At 42.7% G+C, this 18105-nt stretch overlaps 1 protein-coding gene across 1 annotated transcript in view; it reads left to right on the plus strand.

The window, feature by feature from the left end:
* Positions 1-18105, plus strand: part of nbeab (neurobeachin b) — a 1103372-nt gene that overhangs the window by 913403 nt on the left and 171864 nt on the right. The window contains exons 43-44 of the mRNA XM_034168398.1: positions 11028-11143; positions 13938-14050. Coding sequence (XP_034024289.1) covers positions 11028-11143; positions 13938-14050 — 229 coding nt within the window. The remainder of the gene's footprint in view (positions 1-11027; positions 11144-13937; positions 14051-18105) is intronic.

An 18105-nucleotide genomic window follows, 5' to 3' on the forward strand; every position in this document is an offset into this window, starting at 1 on the left:
GAGGAGCCTGAAAGCTGAAGGGCTCTGCCTCCCATTCTACTCTTACAAACCCTTACAAACTCTCTTACAAACTACAAGTAAGCCTGCAGTCTGAGAGCGAATGCGCTCTATTGGGGTGATATGGTACTACGAGGTCCCTAAGATAAGTATTGGGACCTGATTATTCAAAACTTATAAGCAAGAAGAAGAATTTTAAATTATATCTAGATTAACAGGAAGCCAATGGAAGAGAGGCCAATATGGGTGAGATATGCTCTCTCCTTCTAGTCCCCGTCCGTACTCTAGCTGGCAGCATTTTGGAATTAACTGACGGCTTTTAGGGAACTTTAGGGACAACCTGATAATAATGAATTAACAATAGTCCAGCCTAGAGGAAATAAATGCATGAATTAGTTTTTCAGCATCACTCTGATACCAGACCTTTCTGATTTTAGAGATATTGCATAAATGCAAAAAAAGCAGTCCTACATATTTGTTTAATATGCACGTTGAATGACATATCCTGATCAAAAATGACTCCAAGATTTCTCACAGTATTACTAGAGGTCAGGGTAATGCCATCCACAGTAAGGATCTGGTTAGACACCATGTTTCTAAGATTTGTGGGGCCAAGTACAATAACTTCAGTTTTATCTGAGTTTAAAAGCAGGAAATTAGGGGTATCCATGTCTTTATGTCTGTAAGACAATCCTGCAGTTTAGCTAATTGGTGTGTGTCCTCTGGCTTCATGGATAGATAAAGCGGGGTATCATCTGCGTAACAATGAAAATTTAAGCAATACCGTCTAATAATACTGCCTAAGGGAAGCATGTATAAAGTGAATAAAATTGGGTCCTAGCACAGAACCTTGTGGAACTCCATAATTAACTTTAGTCTGTGAAGAAGATTCCCCATTACATGAACAAATTGTAATCTATTAGACCAAATATGATTCAAACCACCGCAGCGCAGTGCCTTTACTACCTATGGCATGCTCTAATCTCTGTAATAACATTTTATGGTCAACAGTATCAAAAGCGCACTGAGTCTAACAGAACAAGCACTGAGATGAGTCCACTGGTCCGAGGCCATAAGAAGATCATTTGTAACCTTCACTAAGGCTGTTTCTGTACTATGATGAATTCTAAAACCTGACTGAAACTCTTCAAATAGACCCATTCCTCTGCAGATGATCAGTTAGCTGTTTTACAACTACCCTTTCAAGAATTTTTGAGAGAAAAGGAAGGTTGGAGATTGGCCTATAATTAGCTAAGATAGCTGGGTCAAGTGATGGCTTTTTAAGTAATGGTTTAATTACTGCCACCTTAAAATATGTCAAGGTTAGCCATCTTTGAACTTGTCCAAGGTCTGTGTCCCAAGAATGTTCCCTGTGAATTTGAAGACTCTGGAAGTAATAGGACTGGGTTTATGCTGAGCACAGTCAGACGGATCAACAGACAGATGGACGCAAACTCTTCGCAATACCCAGTGGTCATATTGATGGTCTTTGTTAAAAAGAACACATGCATTTATCACCATCATTCCTAATTTAATCTAACCTTTATTTAACCAAATTAGACCCATTGACATCGAGACCTGTTTTGCAAGGGAGTTATAAAGGGACAGTTATAAAGTTTCCAATTCTTCCAATGTCTTTAAATGTGGGAGGAAGCCGGAGCACCCGGAGGAAAACCCACGCAACACGGGGTAGAACATGCAAACTCCACACAGAAAGGCCACAGGTGGGAATCGAACCATGACCTCCTTGCTGTTTGGTAACAGTGCTAACCACTAAGCACCATGCTAATATTTATGCATTAGTCATATACGAGGCTGTTAGAAAAGTATCAGACCTTTTATTTTTTTCAAAACCATATGGATTTGAATCACGTGTGATTGCATCAGCCAAGCTTGAACCTTCGTGCGCATGCGTGAGTTTTTTCACATCTATCGGTTGCGTCATTCACCTGTGAGCAGGCTTTGTGTGAGCAGTGGTCCACCCCTCTCGTCGGATTTTTATTGCGAACAAATGTCTGAACGATTTGGAGCTTTGCTGCATCAATTTTTTTCCAGAAACTGTGAAAGACCTCCAGGTGGACACCGTTCGGAAAATTAATATGGCTTTCAGGGATGATTTTATGGGGATTATACAGATTAAGGAGTGTTACTGCCGCTTTAAGGATGGCCCACAACTGCTGAGAGTGCGGCCGATCGACATGCTCAGACCCCGCTGAAACAACCAGACGCGACGCGCAGTGGAGCCGCATGGCGCAAACAACGCCGTGATGAAAACCTTCCAGGACATGTTGGGGCATGTCCAGCTCATGCACAATCACAATTGGATAATCACCACGACTAAAAAGCAACCGGAATCCATCTGAAATCCACCTGAAAGCCGTCCTGTGAGACCAACACCGAGGTGGTTTTGTCCCGCGTAATGAACGGCTCCGTGGCGCGTCCCTCCGCTTTTCTTTCCATAAAAAAAACTCCTGTAACAGTGGAATGTGCCGAAAAAGTGCTGATGTCCATGTCTCCTGCCTTTTTGTGAAAGTCAGATGAGATCCCGGATCAACAAAGCCTTCACGTTGGAAATGATCTGGTTGTTTCAGCGGGGTCTGAGCATGTTGATCGGCGCTGGGAGCGCGCCGTGCTCTCAGCAGTTGTGGGCCATCCTTAAGTGGCAGTAACACTCCTTAATTTGTTTAATCCCCATAAAATCGTCCCTGAAAGCCATATTAATTTTCTGAACGGTGTCCACCTGGAGGTCTCTCACAGTTTCTGGAAAGAAATTGATGCAGCAAAGCTCCAAATCATTCAGACATTTATTCGCAATAAACATCCGACGAGAGGGGTGGACCACTGCTCACACAAAGCCTGCTCACAGGCAAATGACGCAACCAACAGGCATGAAAAAACTCACGCATGCGCACGAAGGTTCAAGCTTGGCTGATGCAATCACACGTGATTCAAATCCATATAGTTTTTGAAAAAATAAAAGGTCTGATACTTTTCTAACAGACTTCGTAAATAGTATAAGAATGATATTAATCATACAGTTAGGTCTGTAACTTAACTGTTTACTGCTTCATATTAATTTAAACTTTTGGTTTTTAGCTCCACTGATTAGATTGCCAGATTAATGATCATCAGCAAAACTAATGGTACTCCTGTTTCTCTGTCTCTGTGTATTTCACTCCTTAGTGGATAAGTCTGAATTTCTACCATTCAAAGTAGGCCCATGTGGCCACAAACTGAGGGAAGCCAGAATTTTCTGTCCACATTTCTGCATGAAGTGGCCATCAAAACATCAATCATAACTCCTATTAGGGTTCTTATTAATGTATTTATACCCATTTGTTTAGATGGGTTGCCTCCCACCCAGGGATATCCCACTAGCATTTGAGGTTTAGGTGTCAAGATAAAGGTCACAGTGCAACAAGATATGGGAAAAATGTTCAAAGGCTTATAACTCCTGAATTAGCCATAGTTTTTTCAGACATGACTAGGAAGTCATATGTGGCTTTTCAAAATATGTAATTGGATTTGGCCTTGATTGGCTTTCGTGACCAAAATCAAGGTCTCTCAGACTTTGCTCATTTATAGTGGTTTAACAGTGCAGATATATATTATAATACTTCATCACACTGTTCAGCCTCCCTGGTAATGTCTACTCCGGGGTGCTGGAAAGATGCGTTTGGCCATTAGTTGAACCTAGGATTGAACAGGAACAATGCAGGTTCCATCCTGGCCATGGAACAACCTATCATGTCTTCACTGTCACAAGGATTCTGGAGGGGGCTTAGGACTATGCCTATGTTTTTTGTGGACTTGGAGAAGGCATATTATCAGGTACCCCAGGAGATACTGCAGGAGTAAGGAGTTAGGAGGGTTGCTTCTCATGGCCATCCAATCTCTGTAGTCACAAAGAGAGAGTTGTGTTCGGGTTCTTGGCCATAAGTCAGGCTTGTTTCCTGTGGTGGCTATGCCTTGTCAGCCATCCTGTTTGTGATATTCATGGACAGGATATTGAGGTGTAGTTGGGGTGAAGAGGGTCTTCAGTTGGTGGGCTGATGTCTCATCACTGCTTTTTGCAGATGATGTGGTCCTCTTTCTGCTTGGGACTCTGACGAGGGCGGTTGCATCTCCTCCACTCTCCCTTAGCGTGTTTTGTCAGTGAGGCTGCCAGCCCTGCTCCTCTGGAAAACGGCAAAATGGATCTGATCTAGTGGTCTCTGAACGCAATTGATACTATTTTTTCCACAAGACACTCGGGAGCGGAGGACCCGACCTGTCCTGCCGGGACACATGTGGCGGGTTATGTGATGGACAGCTGGCAGAGGTGGCAAGTCATGTGCCTGTACACGTTGTCTGTGGAGGACATTGAAGATGTTTACTTATTTGGAGCGTGGTGACCGGGTTTCTACTGTGTGGAGCGGCCACAGCACTGGTCTACCAGAAAATTAAAAAGGTGGAGGGTTGGCATTAATCGGCCCGTCCAGGCTGCCCCACATGACTGATTCGATTGGAAGGGCAGTGTCAGCTCAGTCGGCGGGTTGTCAACCCGAATGTTGGAATCCATCTCGGGAGAATGGCTGCACTGGGAAAACCGCTTTTGATCGTCTGTAAGACCACATCTCTCCTCTATTCAGATGTATTGGGACCACTCTGAAGTTTCAGACTGTGGAATCTGCCAGGCGTCTGTTAATCTGGATATCTATTTGGTTTCCAACACCAGCTGTCCTTCAAGGCCGATGGGATAAAATCCTCCCCCCGAGGAACACTCCTGATAGCCCTCGCTCCTCGTCTCCCCCCCCTCGTCTCCTCCCCCCCTTCCTCCCTCCCTTCCCAGTCCTGAGATGTTGACTGTGAGACCTTGAGACTCTGGTGGACTGATTCAAGACTGGGATCCCCCCCAGGATGGACAGATAAGGCCTGTCGATGGCGCCTCACGTGCCTTCCGGGCTGTCTGTCTGGACACTGGGCCACTCTCTGTCCCTCCCTCCCTGCGGCAGGCCTTGTCCTCTCTCAAGCTGGTCTTGGCGGCGCGACTTACACTTGCAGCGGCCTTCACCCACTTTACCTTAAAGTTGTCTGAAGTCTGAAGTCCTGTTGGCTTCATCAGACTGTGACCACCAACACTCACTGGATTGGTTCACAGCTGAGTGTGAAGTGGCTGGGATGAGGATCAGCACTTCTATAAATCTGAGGCCATGGTTCTCAGGAGGAAACCGATGGATTGCCTACTCCTAGTAGGGAATGAGGTCTTGCCGCAAGTGAAAGAGTTCAAGTACCTCGGGGTCTTGTTCACGAGTGAGGGGCTGGAGAATCGGTGCAGCAGGGATGGGGTCACTGTTGTGACAAAAAGGGAGCTCAGCTAAAAGGGAAAGCTCTCAATCTACTGGTCAGTCTTCATCCCTCCTCTCTCATGAGGATTGGGTCATGACCGAAAGAACTAGATCGCGGGTACAAGCAGCCGAAATGAGTTTCCTTAAGATGGTGGGTAGTTTCTTCTTTAGACCCACATCACACATAGTACAAATGTGCATGAGCCATGCCGAATCAGGCAGAATGTAAAACAAAACAATATTGGTGCCACATCTAGGAGGGAATAAGAATTGCGGAGGACAGCCGTCCAAATACCCAGACTGCTCCTGTCCACATGAGCCTCCGAAAGCAGTACAAATTTAGGTTCAACACAATAACAGTACTTGGACAGCTGCCAGGATGCAGTAAGAACAATAAGAATGCACTTACAAGGTGTACAAATGTGGTCTGATTGTGGTTCTTCAGAATATATTCTGATTCGATTATTTGATTCTGATTATTCTAATTTGAATGCTCGAGGAGCATTCACATTTTGGACCATAGTGGTGCATTCAGGCACATTTGGGAAAATCAGCAATGGCGGAAGCATGCCGAACGTCCCCCCAAACACAATCAGAATGTCACCAGTGTCGTTTTCACACCATCCGATTGTTTACAATGCAGTCAGACAGCAGTCAGACTGCACAGCGATTGCTGTACGATGGTTGTTACACCTCGACTACGTCAAGGCTGTTTTGAACATTAGCAAAACATTCAGAGTGGCCGTGTGAAGGTCCCCGACTGTTTAGACTGCTCTGAGAATGCTGTCTGACATTTTCCAATTGCACCTTAATGCTTCCCAACTGTGAGTCGAGTTTTCATTCGGGCGCCATTCAGCCTGATTCGAGCCATGTGTGACGGGTTTTAGAGATAAGGTGAGAAGTTTGGTCATCCATGAAAAGCTCAGAGTAGTGCCGCTGAGAGAGAGAGAGAGAGAGAGAGAGAGAGAGAGAGAGAGAGAGAGAATGCTCTGTGTTCTCAAAACGTTACATGAACGGACTCATGTTGCACGCGGGGGGGGGGGGGGGGCAGAGAAACAACGCAATGGAAATCACTTTCTGAGTGGCAATTGAAACCACCCTGCTGTGACAATAAGTGAAGTGTGCAACGCATCTGTACATGTGTGGGTCAAACGGGCTCAAAAATTCCAGCTACAAAACACACACCGCTACCACTGAATTTCCTATACGGTAGCGTTAGTGGACTGTGAAAGTTAAGGCTTACAGGGATTGTTTCAAAGGCTTTAAGCCTTAAGCGACGCATACAATAATGACAGGTGTGCATTGTGCTGTTTTCAAATGCTCGAACGGAATTTATAGGCTTGAAAGGTGGGCTGAAAACCACGATTGCAAGGCTCCGCAGAGTCCACCAAGAGACAGAAAGAAGAAGAAATGTGGTTGTAAACCTCCGTTCATTCTACACAATTTCCCCACAGAAAAGAAAGATCCAGACGGACGTAAAAGATGGACTAAGGGCCCGGTTCCACTGGGGAGAAGATTAATTGCGCATGAATTGAGTACACAAATTACGGGCATTCATTGTCGTCCGCAACAAAAATGGCCAAAAATGACAAATGTCCCAGTATGAATTACAGATATATTAATAATGTACAGCGAATATATGATGAACAGTCACGATTGTATAACGCATGTAGTGAGGAAACGGATCTGACGCATTGCGATGATCACGGAAGTATTACGGGTGTATTATGAATGCATCGCACACATTCCGCGTGCACGGCATCTGTATTGCGGTCATAAAAGAAAACACTCGGGCCGTCGGCATCACTATAGACACCAACAATACAGGCTCTGGAGCAATAGCTGGACTTGGACAAGTTGATTGGAGTAAACAAGCAGTGAACAGGGCAAGTGGTGACGTCAGCGGAACGCACCAGAGCGCAGCTCGTCTGAACGATTATAACAAGAAGGTAAATCTGTTATAAACATAGGAATAAATACTGTAACAGCTGCAGACAAGAAGGAAAAAACACGCAACTGTTTTATCAAGCCTTGACAATGTAAACAAGTCAAATAATTACCTTTTCAGACGGCTCAAAATCCTTTTTGCAGCTTCGGCCCAGCTGCAGCTTCCTCTGTGATTCAGGAGGTGATTAGAGTCGCTTTCAACAGCCAATTTGCAGAATAAAATGATTAATCTGCCATGAAATAATTATTTTATATACGCAGCATCCAGCGCAGAGCGCGTGGCAGCCGGTAGAACAAAGAACGGCATCCAGCTGTGAACATAGCATATCTGATTTGCATCTGCCGCAAATCAGATGCAAAGCAGACGTAATAAAAATGCTTTATTCGTGGCTAATCTGTATGCAGTCGCTACAACTTATTTTAGTTCGTGATGTGGACATGATGGACACACAAAATATCTGTTTTACACACTGTCCCAGTCCGTTGCCAAGCCACTAATTCCTGTCAGTTGCGGATATCAGCAGATAACGGCGAATATACAGCGCATAGATTGAGTATGTATTGTGTATTTATTGTGTATGTATGGAGTATGTAAGGCGGATGTCATCTGCAGCCAAAATTTTGTGCAGTTCAAAAATCCTGGCAACGGAAAAAACATGCCTCTGCGGATAATTGCGGACGTGTGCGGGTGTCGGCCGACTCATACAAGCATGTTTCACACATATTGTGGATGTTAGGCGAATATGAGCCAATTTTGTGTGCAGTCCATACGCAAATCCTCCTAAATGTAAGTTTCTTGCACACATTTATTTTGTCAATATCCTGAAACCATGCCGAATTATAATGTGGTTGATGGTGTCATAAGCTGATGGCGTGCATCGGCTTATGACTGTAATGTCGTGCCATGAATGACATGCATGTAATATTGTAATATTGACATGTTCTATAAACAAACTGCATGCATGCACCTATCATTGTATGTCTGTCAACTTATCAAAACAAATGTGACACCAAAGAGGTTATATGTGAGACCCACCTTCCTTGTAGTCATTACGAAGCCGGTGGAATAGCGATTTCCCATCCCTGCTGAGCAAATATTCCGCAATATCCACAGTTTCAGACCCTGGACTTTGTCTAACCATCCGTCAGTTGCCTTCAAGGGGTCAGAAATTTGTTTGTCTAAACTGTCAACAAGGACTGGTCATTTTCGACAGCAGCTCTCTCTTCCTCCTTTGTCGGCACCAATGGTAGTTTCTGTAGCGATGCAGCATACACAAGGGCAGCCAGTTCTTCTTTCCGTTTCTGTCCACTGCTGTATGTAGTCCTGGTTGTAACAGGCAATCCATGGAGCTTACAAAAAAAACGCTTTAAATTGTCAACTTTCCAGCGGTTGAAATGCTCCAAATCATAGCACTCCTCGCTGCTTTCCACCATCTTTGAATGTGGACTGGTAGCCGAAAAATTTAGAGTACCCATAATGCACCGCATGGCCGGAGATGTGCACTTCGCTTATTCATTTGAGAATGAAGGTGTGAAAGGTTTTTAAGCCATCAGCATCAGTGGACATTCTGTGAGAACAGCTTTCGTCCACAGACCTGTGACACATGTCCCTAAATAAAAGCAGGAAAATCAGTGTTATTGCATTTCAGTTAATTATGCACGAGGCAGTGCGTTTGTGCGCGCATGCATGTGCGCGGCCGCTGGAAACCGCGCACATGTTGCTTGAGAAGTGGAGATGGACTCCATCGAGGCTGATCACGCTCTTGCAAAGCCCCCCTGCTGTGAACAAATACACAGCCATCAATGATCACGTTGGCACTCAGCAGCTCCAACAAGGATGATCACGCTCCTGGAAAGCCTCTCCCACCACAGCAGCGCTCACAAACCGCCTTCTGTTTCTACCACGCAACTGTTTCTACAGCTGTACGCTGTTTCTACAGCGTACAGCTGTATAGATTTGAATGCAGTAGCTCAGTGTAGCGCAGACTTACATGCATAAATGAAGCATAAATATGTTAAACTTAAATTTTGTTGAATTTTATTCAATGACAATAAAAGGCATCTTAATCTTAATGTAAGTGCATATGTATGCTGTTTTAAACAGACTTGCTTAAAACAGTGTGCTTTAATTGTCCAGTACTCTATGCAGAAAAAATTAAACGTATAATTTCTTCCCCTTACTGCTCCATTGGGGAGCAAAACCCGGCGCTGAGCTGCGTAAAGTTGCATAACTCAACGTAGTAGGTACGCCACAATGCGCAACTCTACATTTGCGGTGGTGTGAAAGGGGCTTTAGTGAACATGTATGTTTTGTTTTGTTTTGTTTTTTTGTTTGTTTGTTTTGTAATTATTGCATTTTTCACCTTTAGCTCACTCTGGAGCACACAGTTTACATTGTAGACTCTTGTAAGTTCACATATAGCAGTCCTATGGAGACACCTTTCAGCACACAAAAGGGTCAAGGGTCAAGGTCACAGGAAGGTCAAATGCTAACATTACCAAAAGGACTTTCCTGGTTGTAATTTGTGATTTTGCCTTTGAATTTGGTATGCATATAGTGAGTGAATGGCCTTGCCCATAAGCGATTACCTTGGATAAGTGATTTACCTTGACCTTCAGAGTTTGCCTTGAGGTCAAAGATGACCTCCAAGCAGGTCACATTTCATATTTGTGTAAAACATGTGTAATACAGTGCAATTCAGGTCATATCAAAAGTTGTGTGTTATGACGTGATTTGTTGATGCTATGACAAGAAAAAGGTGCAAAAGTGAGATATTTAAGGGTATTGTTGGAGCGGACCTTTTACTACAGTATCACACAACTATAAACCCTAAACATCAACATGAAATTGTTTAACAATTTACCTCGGTCACACCCCGCGTGTCCCTTGATGAGAGAGGGAAAGATGACCAGTACTCAGTCCAGTTCTCAGATTGACCTCAACTTTATTACAGAGAATGAGCCAAAGTAACAATAACAGAGAGTCTCTGGGTTCACGCTTAGTTTGCCCTAGCAATCAGGCTCTGAGCAGGAACCCCGTCTACCTCTCCCTGAATCCATATATACTATCTGAGTTTCTTTCTAAACATTGCATCACTACGCTAAGATGTTGTATTCTTTCTTGATTGGTCCACTACTCGTCGTGCGCGCAGTGCAGTCTTGTTTCTTCTTGTATCCCAGAGCTGATCATGACCTAAAAAGGAAATATCATACAAACCCTCCCCCATCCTGATTGAGCTGCATGTGTCACCCCTACCTCAATGAGAAAAACAACTTTACCATGTATCCTGATTGCCCAATAAGACAAACAAACTTGGGCTTGTCTCAGTTGCATGAATCATCAGAAAAATAGAAAACATGTTTTCCCATCCTGTCTCAATAATGGTTTATCAGCACTTTTTAGCATGCAAAGGCACAGTGGTTTTATTCAAGTCACAATAGAAAGACAAGCTAGCATAAGAAAAAGAAAATGTAACTAATAAAGAATAAAATCACCATAGTATTTTTACAGTATGAAAAAGCATGCAAATCATCTTGGATCGTCTTCAAAAGGGACATCTACTTGTACAAACTTGAGGAAAACTTCTTTTGACAAAAAATTGAGGTTAAGATCAAAGATCAAGGTCACAATATGGTCAAAGAAAGGTCAATGATAATAAATGCATACACAAGCACATCTTTACACAAAATTCTGTCATTAAGGAATAGAGTGCAAAGGTAACTGTTTCTGTGATACACTTTGAATGTATTTTCCAGACGAATCTCTCTGGCTACCCCTCGACAGCTTTTAAAATCATCCAACATGACTCAGCGCTGGCAGAGGAGAGAGATCTCCAACTTTGAGTACCTCATGTTTCTGAACACCATCGCAGGTAAGACTACCATTCATCTCCAGTTGGTTCCAACTGAATTTCAAATTTTTAAATATAATAGAGTGTGAAAATGAAGCATTATCTTCTTCACCATTACTTAAATAGATCCTGATTTGTTTTCTTCCTTATCCAGCAAAATACACAGCGAGTGAAAGTGTTCTAATCTTTGCATGTCTTTTCGCTATTAGAGCTACTGGATTTTAGTGTGGCAGTCATGATCAATAACATTTGTGTGACTCTGGCACCAGAAAAACACCACATAAGCAGCCCCAGGTGTGCAGCATTTTGTTGAAGAATTCGTGGTGCCTTCAGCACGGCACCCTTCAGTGTACCTGGGAGTTTTGTTGTTTGAAGCAAAGAGCAGGCAGTGCAGATTCTGCTCGATAATTAGTGCCTGCATTTGTGAGCGCGTACACGTGTGTCTGTGGAGCTGTGAGTTCTGTTGTTAACTCTCTGATCTGAACTGCAAGTAACAGCGGAGACGAGAGGCGACTGCACGCTACTCTGCTCTGAGAGGTGTCATCCTCTCTCACATGCGCTGCGTATTCATGCATATTTATATTAAGCTAAGGCTTGAGATTTTTTTTTGTACATTATTGTCAGCTAATTAGATGTAAGGCAGGCAGAAAAACATGCCCAAAATTCATTAAAAATCCCTGATAATGACCTGGGCTGACAGGGATGTCAGAACAGTGTGGGATGGCAGACAGGCACGGGGGGGGTGTGAACGGGAAGTGATCTTCTAATTAAACACTTTTCCACTGTTATTAACATCCTGCCACCTCAGTTCAGGCCTCAGCACTAGTGGCTTTAACCAGACCAACACCCCCAAATCTTCCTCCGCACTCATCCCGCTGCTTTCTCTGCACTCTACCATTAACCTGGATAATGAAGCTTCTCCCAGACCCTAACTACTCTGTGGAAGTCTTCTGTCAGCCGTTACCACTCGCTCAGCTACATTTAGACTCTTTAACACCAATGTGGCGCAGTGCGGGATATGACAGTGACACATCTGGTACTTTGGTTCATGTTTATAAGGATTTGTTGACAAAAACAAGCTAGAATGTTGTATGATCTTATTTCAGTGGGCCGAGGGAAATCAATTAGTGACATTGCTCAAACACTAGACATATGCAATGTGGCAATATAGAATGTCCTGAAAAACAACAGAACTGAGGTAAACAACAACAATTGATGGCAGAAATTCTGTGAGAGCTGTGAGGTACCCCCCCCCCCCCCCAAAAAAAAAACACAGTCAGTGACATCAACATTGACCTCCACTGACACAGGTGTGACTCATCACAGTCCACTTTTATAGGAAGGCTTCAAGAGAAGAAACAGAGAAGCCAAACCACTCATCAGCAGTAAGACTTACTGTAGACAGTATGGAATTTGCAAAAAAGTACCCTCCCTCCATTTCTTTTATTACGTCTTCTACCAGTCGAATACTTCTGTTAGTTTTTCAGTGTAACTACTCAATAAAACAGTCTGATTCTGTAGAGACTTTCAAGTTCAGACTTAAGACACACTTATTTTCCCTTTTGTATAGCTAGCATACTGGCATAGTACATTACTATGCTTTTTACTCTTTTAATTCATTTTATTAGTAAACAGACAGGCCGCGGCCTCAACTTTATCTAAATTCTGGGTCTTTTAGTGAAGCTTAGGGCTAGTGGCTGGCAATCATCTTAGTATTTCTTCTGTTTTTCTTGTTGCTTAATGCTGACAAATTATACTGTATTTGTTGTCTTTCTGATGCCTGATTGTTTTTTTTTTCTCTCTGTTTGAGGTGCGGCTCCATCCAGAGATGGGTGTGGTGTCTGTTTCTTCAGCCCTCCTGTCCTGTGCGCTGGCAACATTTCCTGTATATTCGTTTTGTGAATTGTTTTGTAAACTGCATCAGTAGCATGGCCCAAGCAGAGGGTCACCCCTTTGAGTCTGGTCTGCTTGAGGTTTCTTCCTCAAATCATCAGAGGGAGTTTTTCCTTACCACTGTCGCCTGTGTGCTTGCTCTAGGGGTTGGTAAGGTTAGACCTTACTTGTGTGAAGTGACTTCAGGCAACTTTGTTGTGATTTGGTGCTATATAAATGAAATAAATTGAGTTGAAATTGAGGAGTGTCTGTGCCTGTGGAAATCCACCAGCAGTTCACTGGTTTTCCTTGCATTGATCTGGAGGGGGTTCCACGTTTGATCCAGTTTTTAACTTCATGTACTGTATCTCAGTTCTGGATTATATGTAGCCACTACTTGACCTTGCAAGCACTCTCATGTTCAAAAGAAAAGTAGACAGTATGGTAAATGCTCTTGGCTTTTCTCATGGATTTTCAATGACACGTTTTCCCATCTGAAAACCCACATTCCCATTCTCAGAGCAGAGAAGGATATCCACATCTGGTAAATCAGGGGATCAGACTTGAAAAATCTGTACCTCTGATCATAGCCACTATTTATGATACACATATTTTCTGTAAACCTATACGTAGCTTCCTAAGCCCCCCTGTAACTTCCACGGCTCATTGATACAAAACACTCAGCAGGAAAATTGCATGTGGATCACGCAAAGCATTCTACCACGGCAAAGTGAACTCCGCTGGTGTGTGTTTCTCTAACAGACTCTCTGTGAGACGGGAAGTATGTCTGATTGAGGGCTCTGAGATTCAGGGCTTGTTGGAATGTTGCATGCTGATCCCCAAAGTAACCAAAGCCTTAAATGTACCCTGACCCACTTCCAACCCCTCTGCTCCCCTGCAGCCCTTCATCACTCACAGATTTCTGTCTGCTTTGTGTTTCTAGGGAGGACTTACAATGACCTGAACCAGTACCCAGTTTTTCCCTGGGTCCTCACCAACTATGACTCAGAGGAGCTGGACTTGACCTTGCCAGGGAACTTCAGAGATCTCTCTAAGGTACTAAATATTCTTCGCCATGCATGTCAGTGTGTGGATGGAAGTGCTTGGCTGTGGTGGCCCAGGAGTTTCCATAGTAATGCCCACACTATAAAAAACTGTTCCATTCAGTGACAAGTGAATTATGCACAATCTAAACGCATGACCTGGAATGCATAATATTGGAAAATGCTGACTGTCAAACTTCATGAAGTGCTAAGAGAGAACTTATGGAGGTTTTTGCTCTGTGGAACATGTTTAGAATTTGTTGGATTTCAAGTATGTTGTTAGACAACCTAGGCGTCCTATACACGACTGTTTATAGCTAGCACCAAAGTGGTTCCCCTATGATTACAAGCCAAGGAACCATTTTAGTGCTACTTTGTACCATTTTTGTTTTGTGTGCAGGTTTCACCTCAGGAAGCTTTGGTGGCCACTGTACACTCTGACAGATTGGAGTTAATCTGTTAATGAGCCTAAAATCCTTTCATTGTTGTCCCCTTTCTTGATACTACAGCGCTAGGCATGTGGAGATTAATCAATACGAATCGGTATCTAGATACAAACATGCGCGATGCGAGTGCATCAATTCATTCAGTGTGCATCAATTCATTTTACGGGTTGAAGCGTGTTGAATCGCTCACTGCCTGCTTGCATTGATTGTTTCCAATGCACAATGAATGCACCATGGACGGAAGCTAGAAAGCACATTTCTACCACAGCAAAATTATGACATCATTAGTCTTTTTGCTTAAGGATTTCCTTATCGGTCCTTCAGTTCTGGATACCAGAGCGGCCATTGTTTTTGAGGGTGTTTATCGGGAAATGATCATTTCTCTACATTGATTGCAGACTGCAGTGGGGCTGCTTGAAGCTTGAAGCAGCGCTTCGAGTGACTGTTCGCTGGTTCTCTCCTTCGCTTCCAGTGGCAGGTCTGCACTGTCTTCATTAACCCCCCTCAAAGCCATTTAAAGATGTCAATCGCGAGTCAGCTTTGTGTGGATTGAAGTCATGTACTGGGACTCTTGTCTTGTTGCGGGTAAGAAACGAGACAGTTGCCGACTTTGTGTCAGTTTTTCCAGCTGCTTAAATCACAAAGTACAATGGGAGACACCCAAAAATGCCTTCTGCCCAGGCCAAGTCTTTTTTTTTTTCAATAATATTTTATTGAATTTTGCATTAACAAAAAAGAGAAACAAACCCAGCACAGATCTTGCCAAATTACAAAGGAATAATAATGTACATGGGTTACATGAATGCACATTTGGATCACACACGTTATTGTTTGCATTAGGATCATGTCAATGGCTTACTTATGAAGACAAAGTCCGGGCACCTTTTCTGCAGTCGAATAACAAGATCATTAGGAAGATGATCAAGGAGGGGCTGCCATATTTTACAAAAGACACTGCTGTTACCTTTTAAAATAGCACTGAGATGTTCCATAGGAAAAACCATAAATGTTTGGCTGCATCACTGGATAACCGAGGGAGGCTTCTCCTAAATCCACTGCAACAGAATACCGTGGTTTACACATTAAAGTCAGCTGTCCAGTGGACAAAAAGAGCTGTCCTGTAGCTATACCCAGATAAAAACAATACTGGGTCTAATGTAACTGATTTACGGAAAATTGAGCTAAGCTTCTTAGTTACATTTTTCCCAGTATCTGGAAATTAATTAATGTAGTTACATTGAATGTAGTAATTACAGTGGTAGTAGATCCCTACTTTCTTGACATTAAAGGCATTTAAATTAAAATGAAGAAGGAAGCTCTCAACAGGACTTTAAATAGGTTGATCATTTTGGAATGTAAGTTATGATTTTACAAAATACCTCACTTAGAAAAAATGCAAGTCCTTTTTGTGGTAATCATTAAAATAATGCCCTATGAGTGGTGTGGGCAGAGTTCCTGACTTCTTTACAGTGAATTCTGGTGTTCCTCAGGGATGTGTCCTGGCTCCTACTCTGTTCAATTCTTGAATGGACTAGGTGTTGGATAAGGTCGTGAAGTCCAGCAATTTGGGAAGCAGAATGAAGAATTGGAATATCTGGGTTTGCAGTTGTCCTATATCAAGACTAAAATCCAGGATTTCTATGACTTCTTGGACTCAATCAGAAGTGTATCTGTTTGTAGTGAAAGTGTCAAATTTGATGAAAGAGTCCCTTATTTCAGCAGTGAGATTAATTTACTGTATCTCAGACCTCAGCCATTAAGATGGAAAAACATCTGGGAGGAGCTCATGGAGTCACGAGGTGACAATACAGATGTGCTTGGATACCTTTGCAAGAGACCAAATGTCCAAATCTTTAGGGGCTCAATACTTTCAGTCTTATTATGTGGTTGTGAGACCTGTTTGGCAGCCAGTGACCTCACTTGCTGACTCGATGTCTTAGGTACTCGGTCTCACTGGACGATCCTTTAGTACAGCTGCAGTGACTTTATGTCAAATGAACAGTTGCTTTGGGATACTCAGATGAGGCTTACTAATTACACTGGGTATGGACATCAGGTACACCATTATGGATGAGTAGCATGCTTCTCTAAAATTTATCCAGCTTGCAGGAGCCTCTGTGCTACAGACAACAACTGGAAAAGGTTAATGGCATGCCCATGTATCACCTGGCTGCAGCAAACAGATGGGTCAGATGTGTGCCTTGATGGTGGCTAACCAGAACCCGGGGTAGTTTGGTTTTGCAGTGGATGTGGTGATGTGTGTTGCCACTGCATGCTCCCAGATTGACTTCATTCATTGTAATATAGAAAGCCATGGCATTTAAAAAAAAGCAATTTAAAAAAGATCTGCTATTATTCATTTTCTGCAGAAAAAGAATGAAAGTTGTTTTTTTTTTAAGAAATGTTATTATGCATTGTCATTGATGCACTTATTGTCATTTTCAAGTGAAGAATTGTTCAGGGACGGGGGCCTGAAATGTCTATATTGTGTTTCTATTCATATAATTATGGAAGTAAATTTGTGCCATCAGAGTTTGAAGTTGAATTTCTCAGGTTGAATTTCTTCAGCATCAAAATATTCAGCCTCAAAACTTCAACCTAAAAAAATAACATAAACAAAATTCAGCCTAAAAAAATTAAACCTCAAAAAAATTCAACCTAAAAAAAATCAACCTAAAAAAATTAAACCTAAAAAAAAATAGAAAAGAAGGGAGAAGCAATTGATCCCTGTCTCAATCACCGAACGTTCAGCAATTTATCACGTCTTCTTCTTCTTCTTTTGATTTGGTCTCAGTGTCACATGACCAATGGCGCAAAACGTGATTGTCTGAATGTTGAATGATTGAGACAGGGAGTAATTTCTTCTCCCTGCTTTTCTATTTTTTGAGGTTGAAAATTTTTGAGGTTGAATTTTTTTAGGTTGAAGTTTTTGAGACTGAATATTTTCATGCTAAACAAATTCAACCTTAGAAATTCAACCTCAAACTCTGATTTTGATGCTAAAACAAATTCAACCATTCAAATTCAAACTCTAATGGCACAGATTTACTTCCATATTGTTTGAGTTAGACCTCGTCTGATTTTGATGCACTTGGACCTTTACCGTTCTAAATATGACAAGTGAAAAACACATTGAGCTGCTCAGAAACAATGTTTCTGCAAGCTCTGCCAAATCACCAGTGCTCGTGCACAGTGTCACTGCTGACCTGAACCTCTGTGTGAGATAAAGTGCAGTGCTGTGATGGTTGTTTCTTTGAAGGGGAAATGCAACACTCTGTTCACTCTACCACAAACTATGGCCTGACTTACTTGTTTCTCTGTCTGTCTGTCTCGCTCACACGTGCACACTGCGGCTCACAGGCTCACTGACCTGAAAACAGTTGCATTCCTGTCTGAGCCTTCTCTCTCGCTCACTTTGTTTCCCTTAAAGCGTCGACATCCTGACTAACAGCTTCACTTTGTTGTCTCAGTTCTCAACATTTTGTATGACTTGTCAGGATTTTGAGGTGTGTGCACTGTGTTTTATTGTGGGAGAGCAGGAAAAGTTTGAAATGAAGGAGGAAGAACAGTTGCAGCGGGAAAAAAATTAAAGCATCATGAACAATTAGTGCAGTGAATTTGA

This window comes from Thalassophryne amazonica, chromosome 4 (assembly GCF_902500255.1).
Source record: "Thalassophryne amazonica chromosome 4, fThaAma1.1, whole genome shotgun sequence".
Taxonomy (NCBI): Eukaryota; Metazoa; Chordata; class Actinopteri; order Batrachoidiformes; family Batrachoididae; genus Thalassophryne; species Thalassophryne amazonica.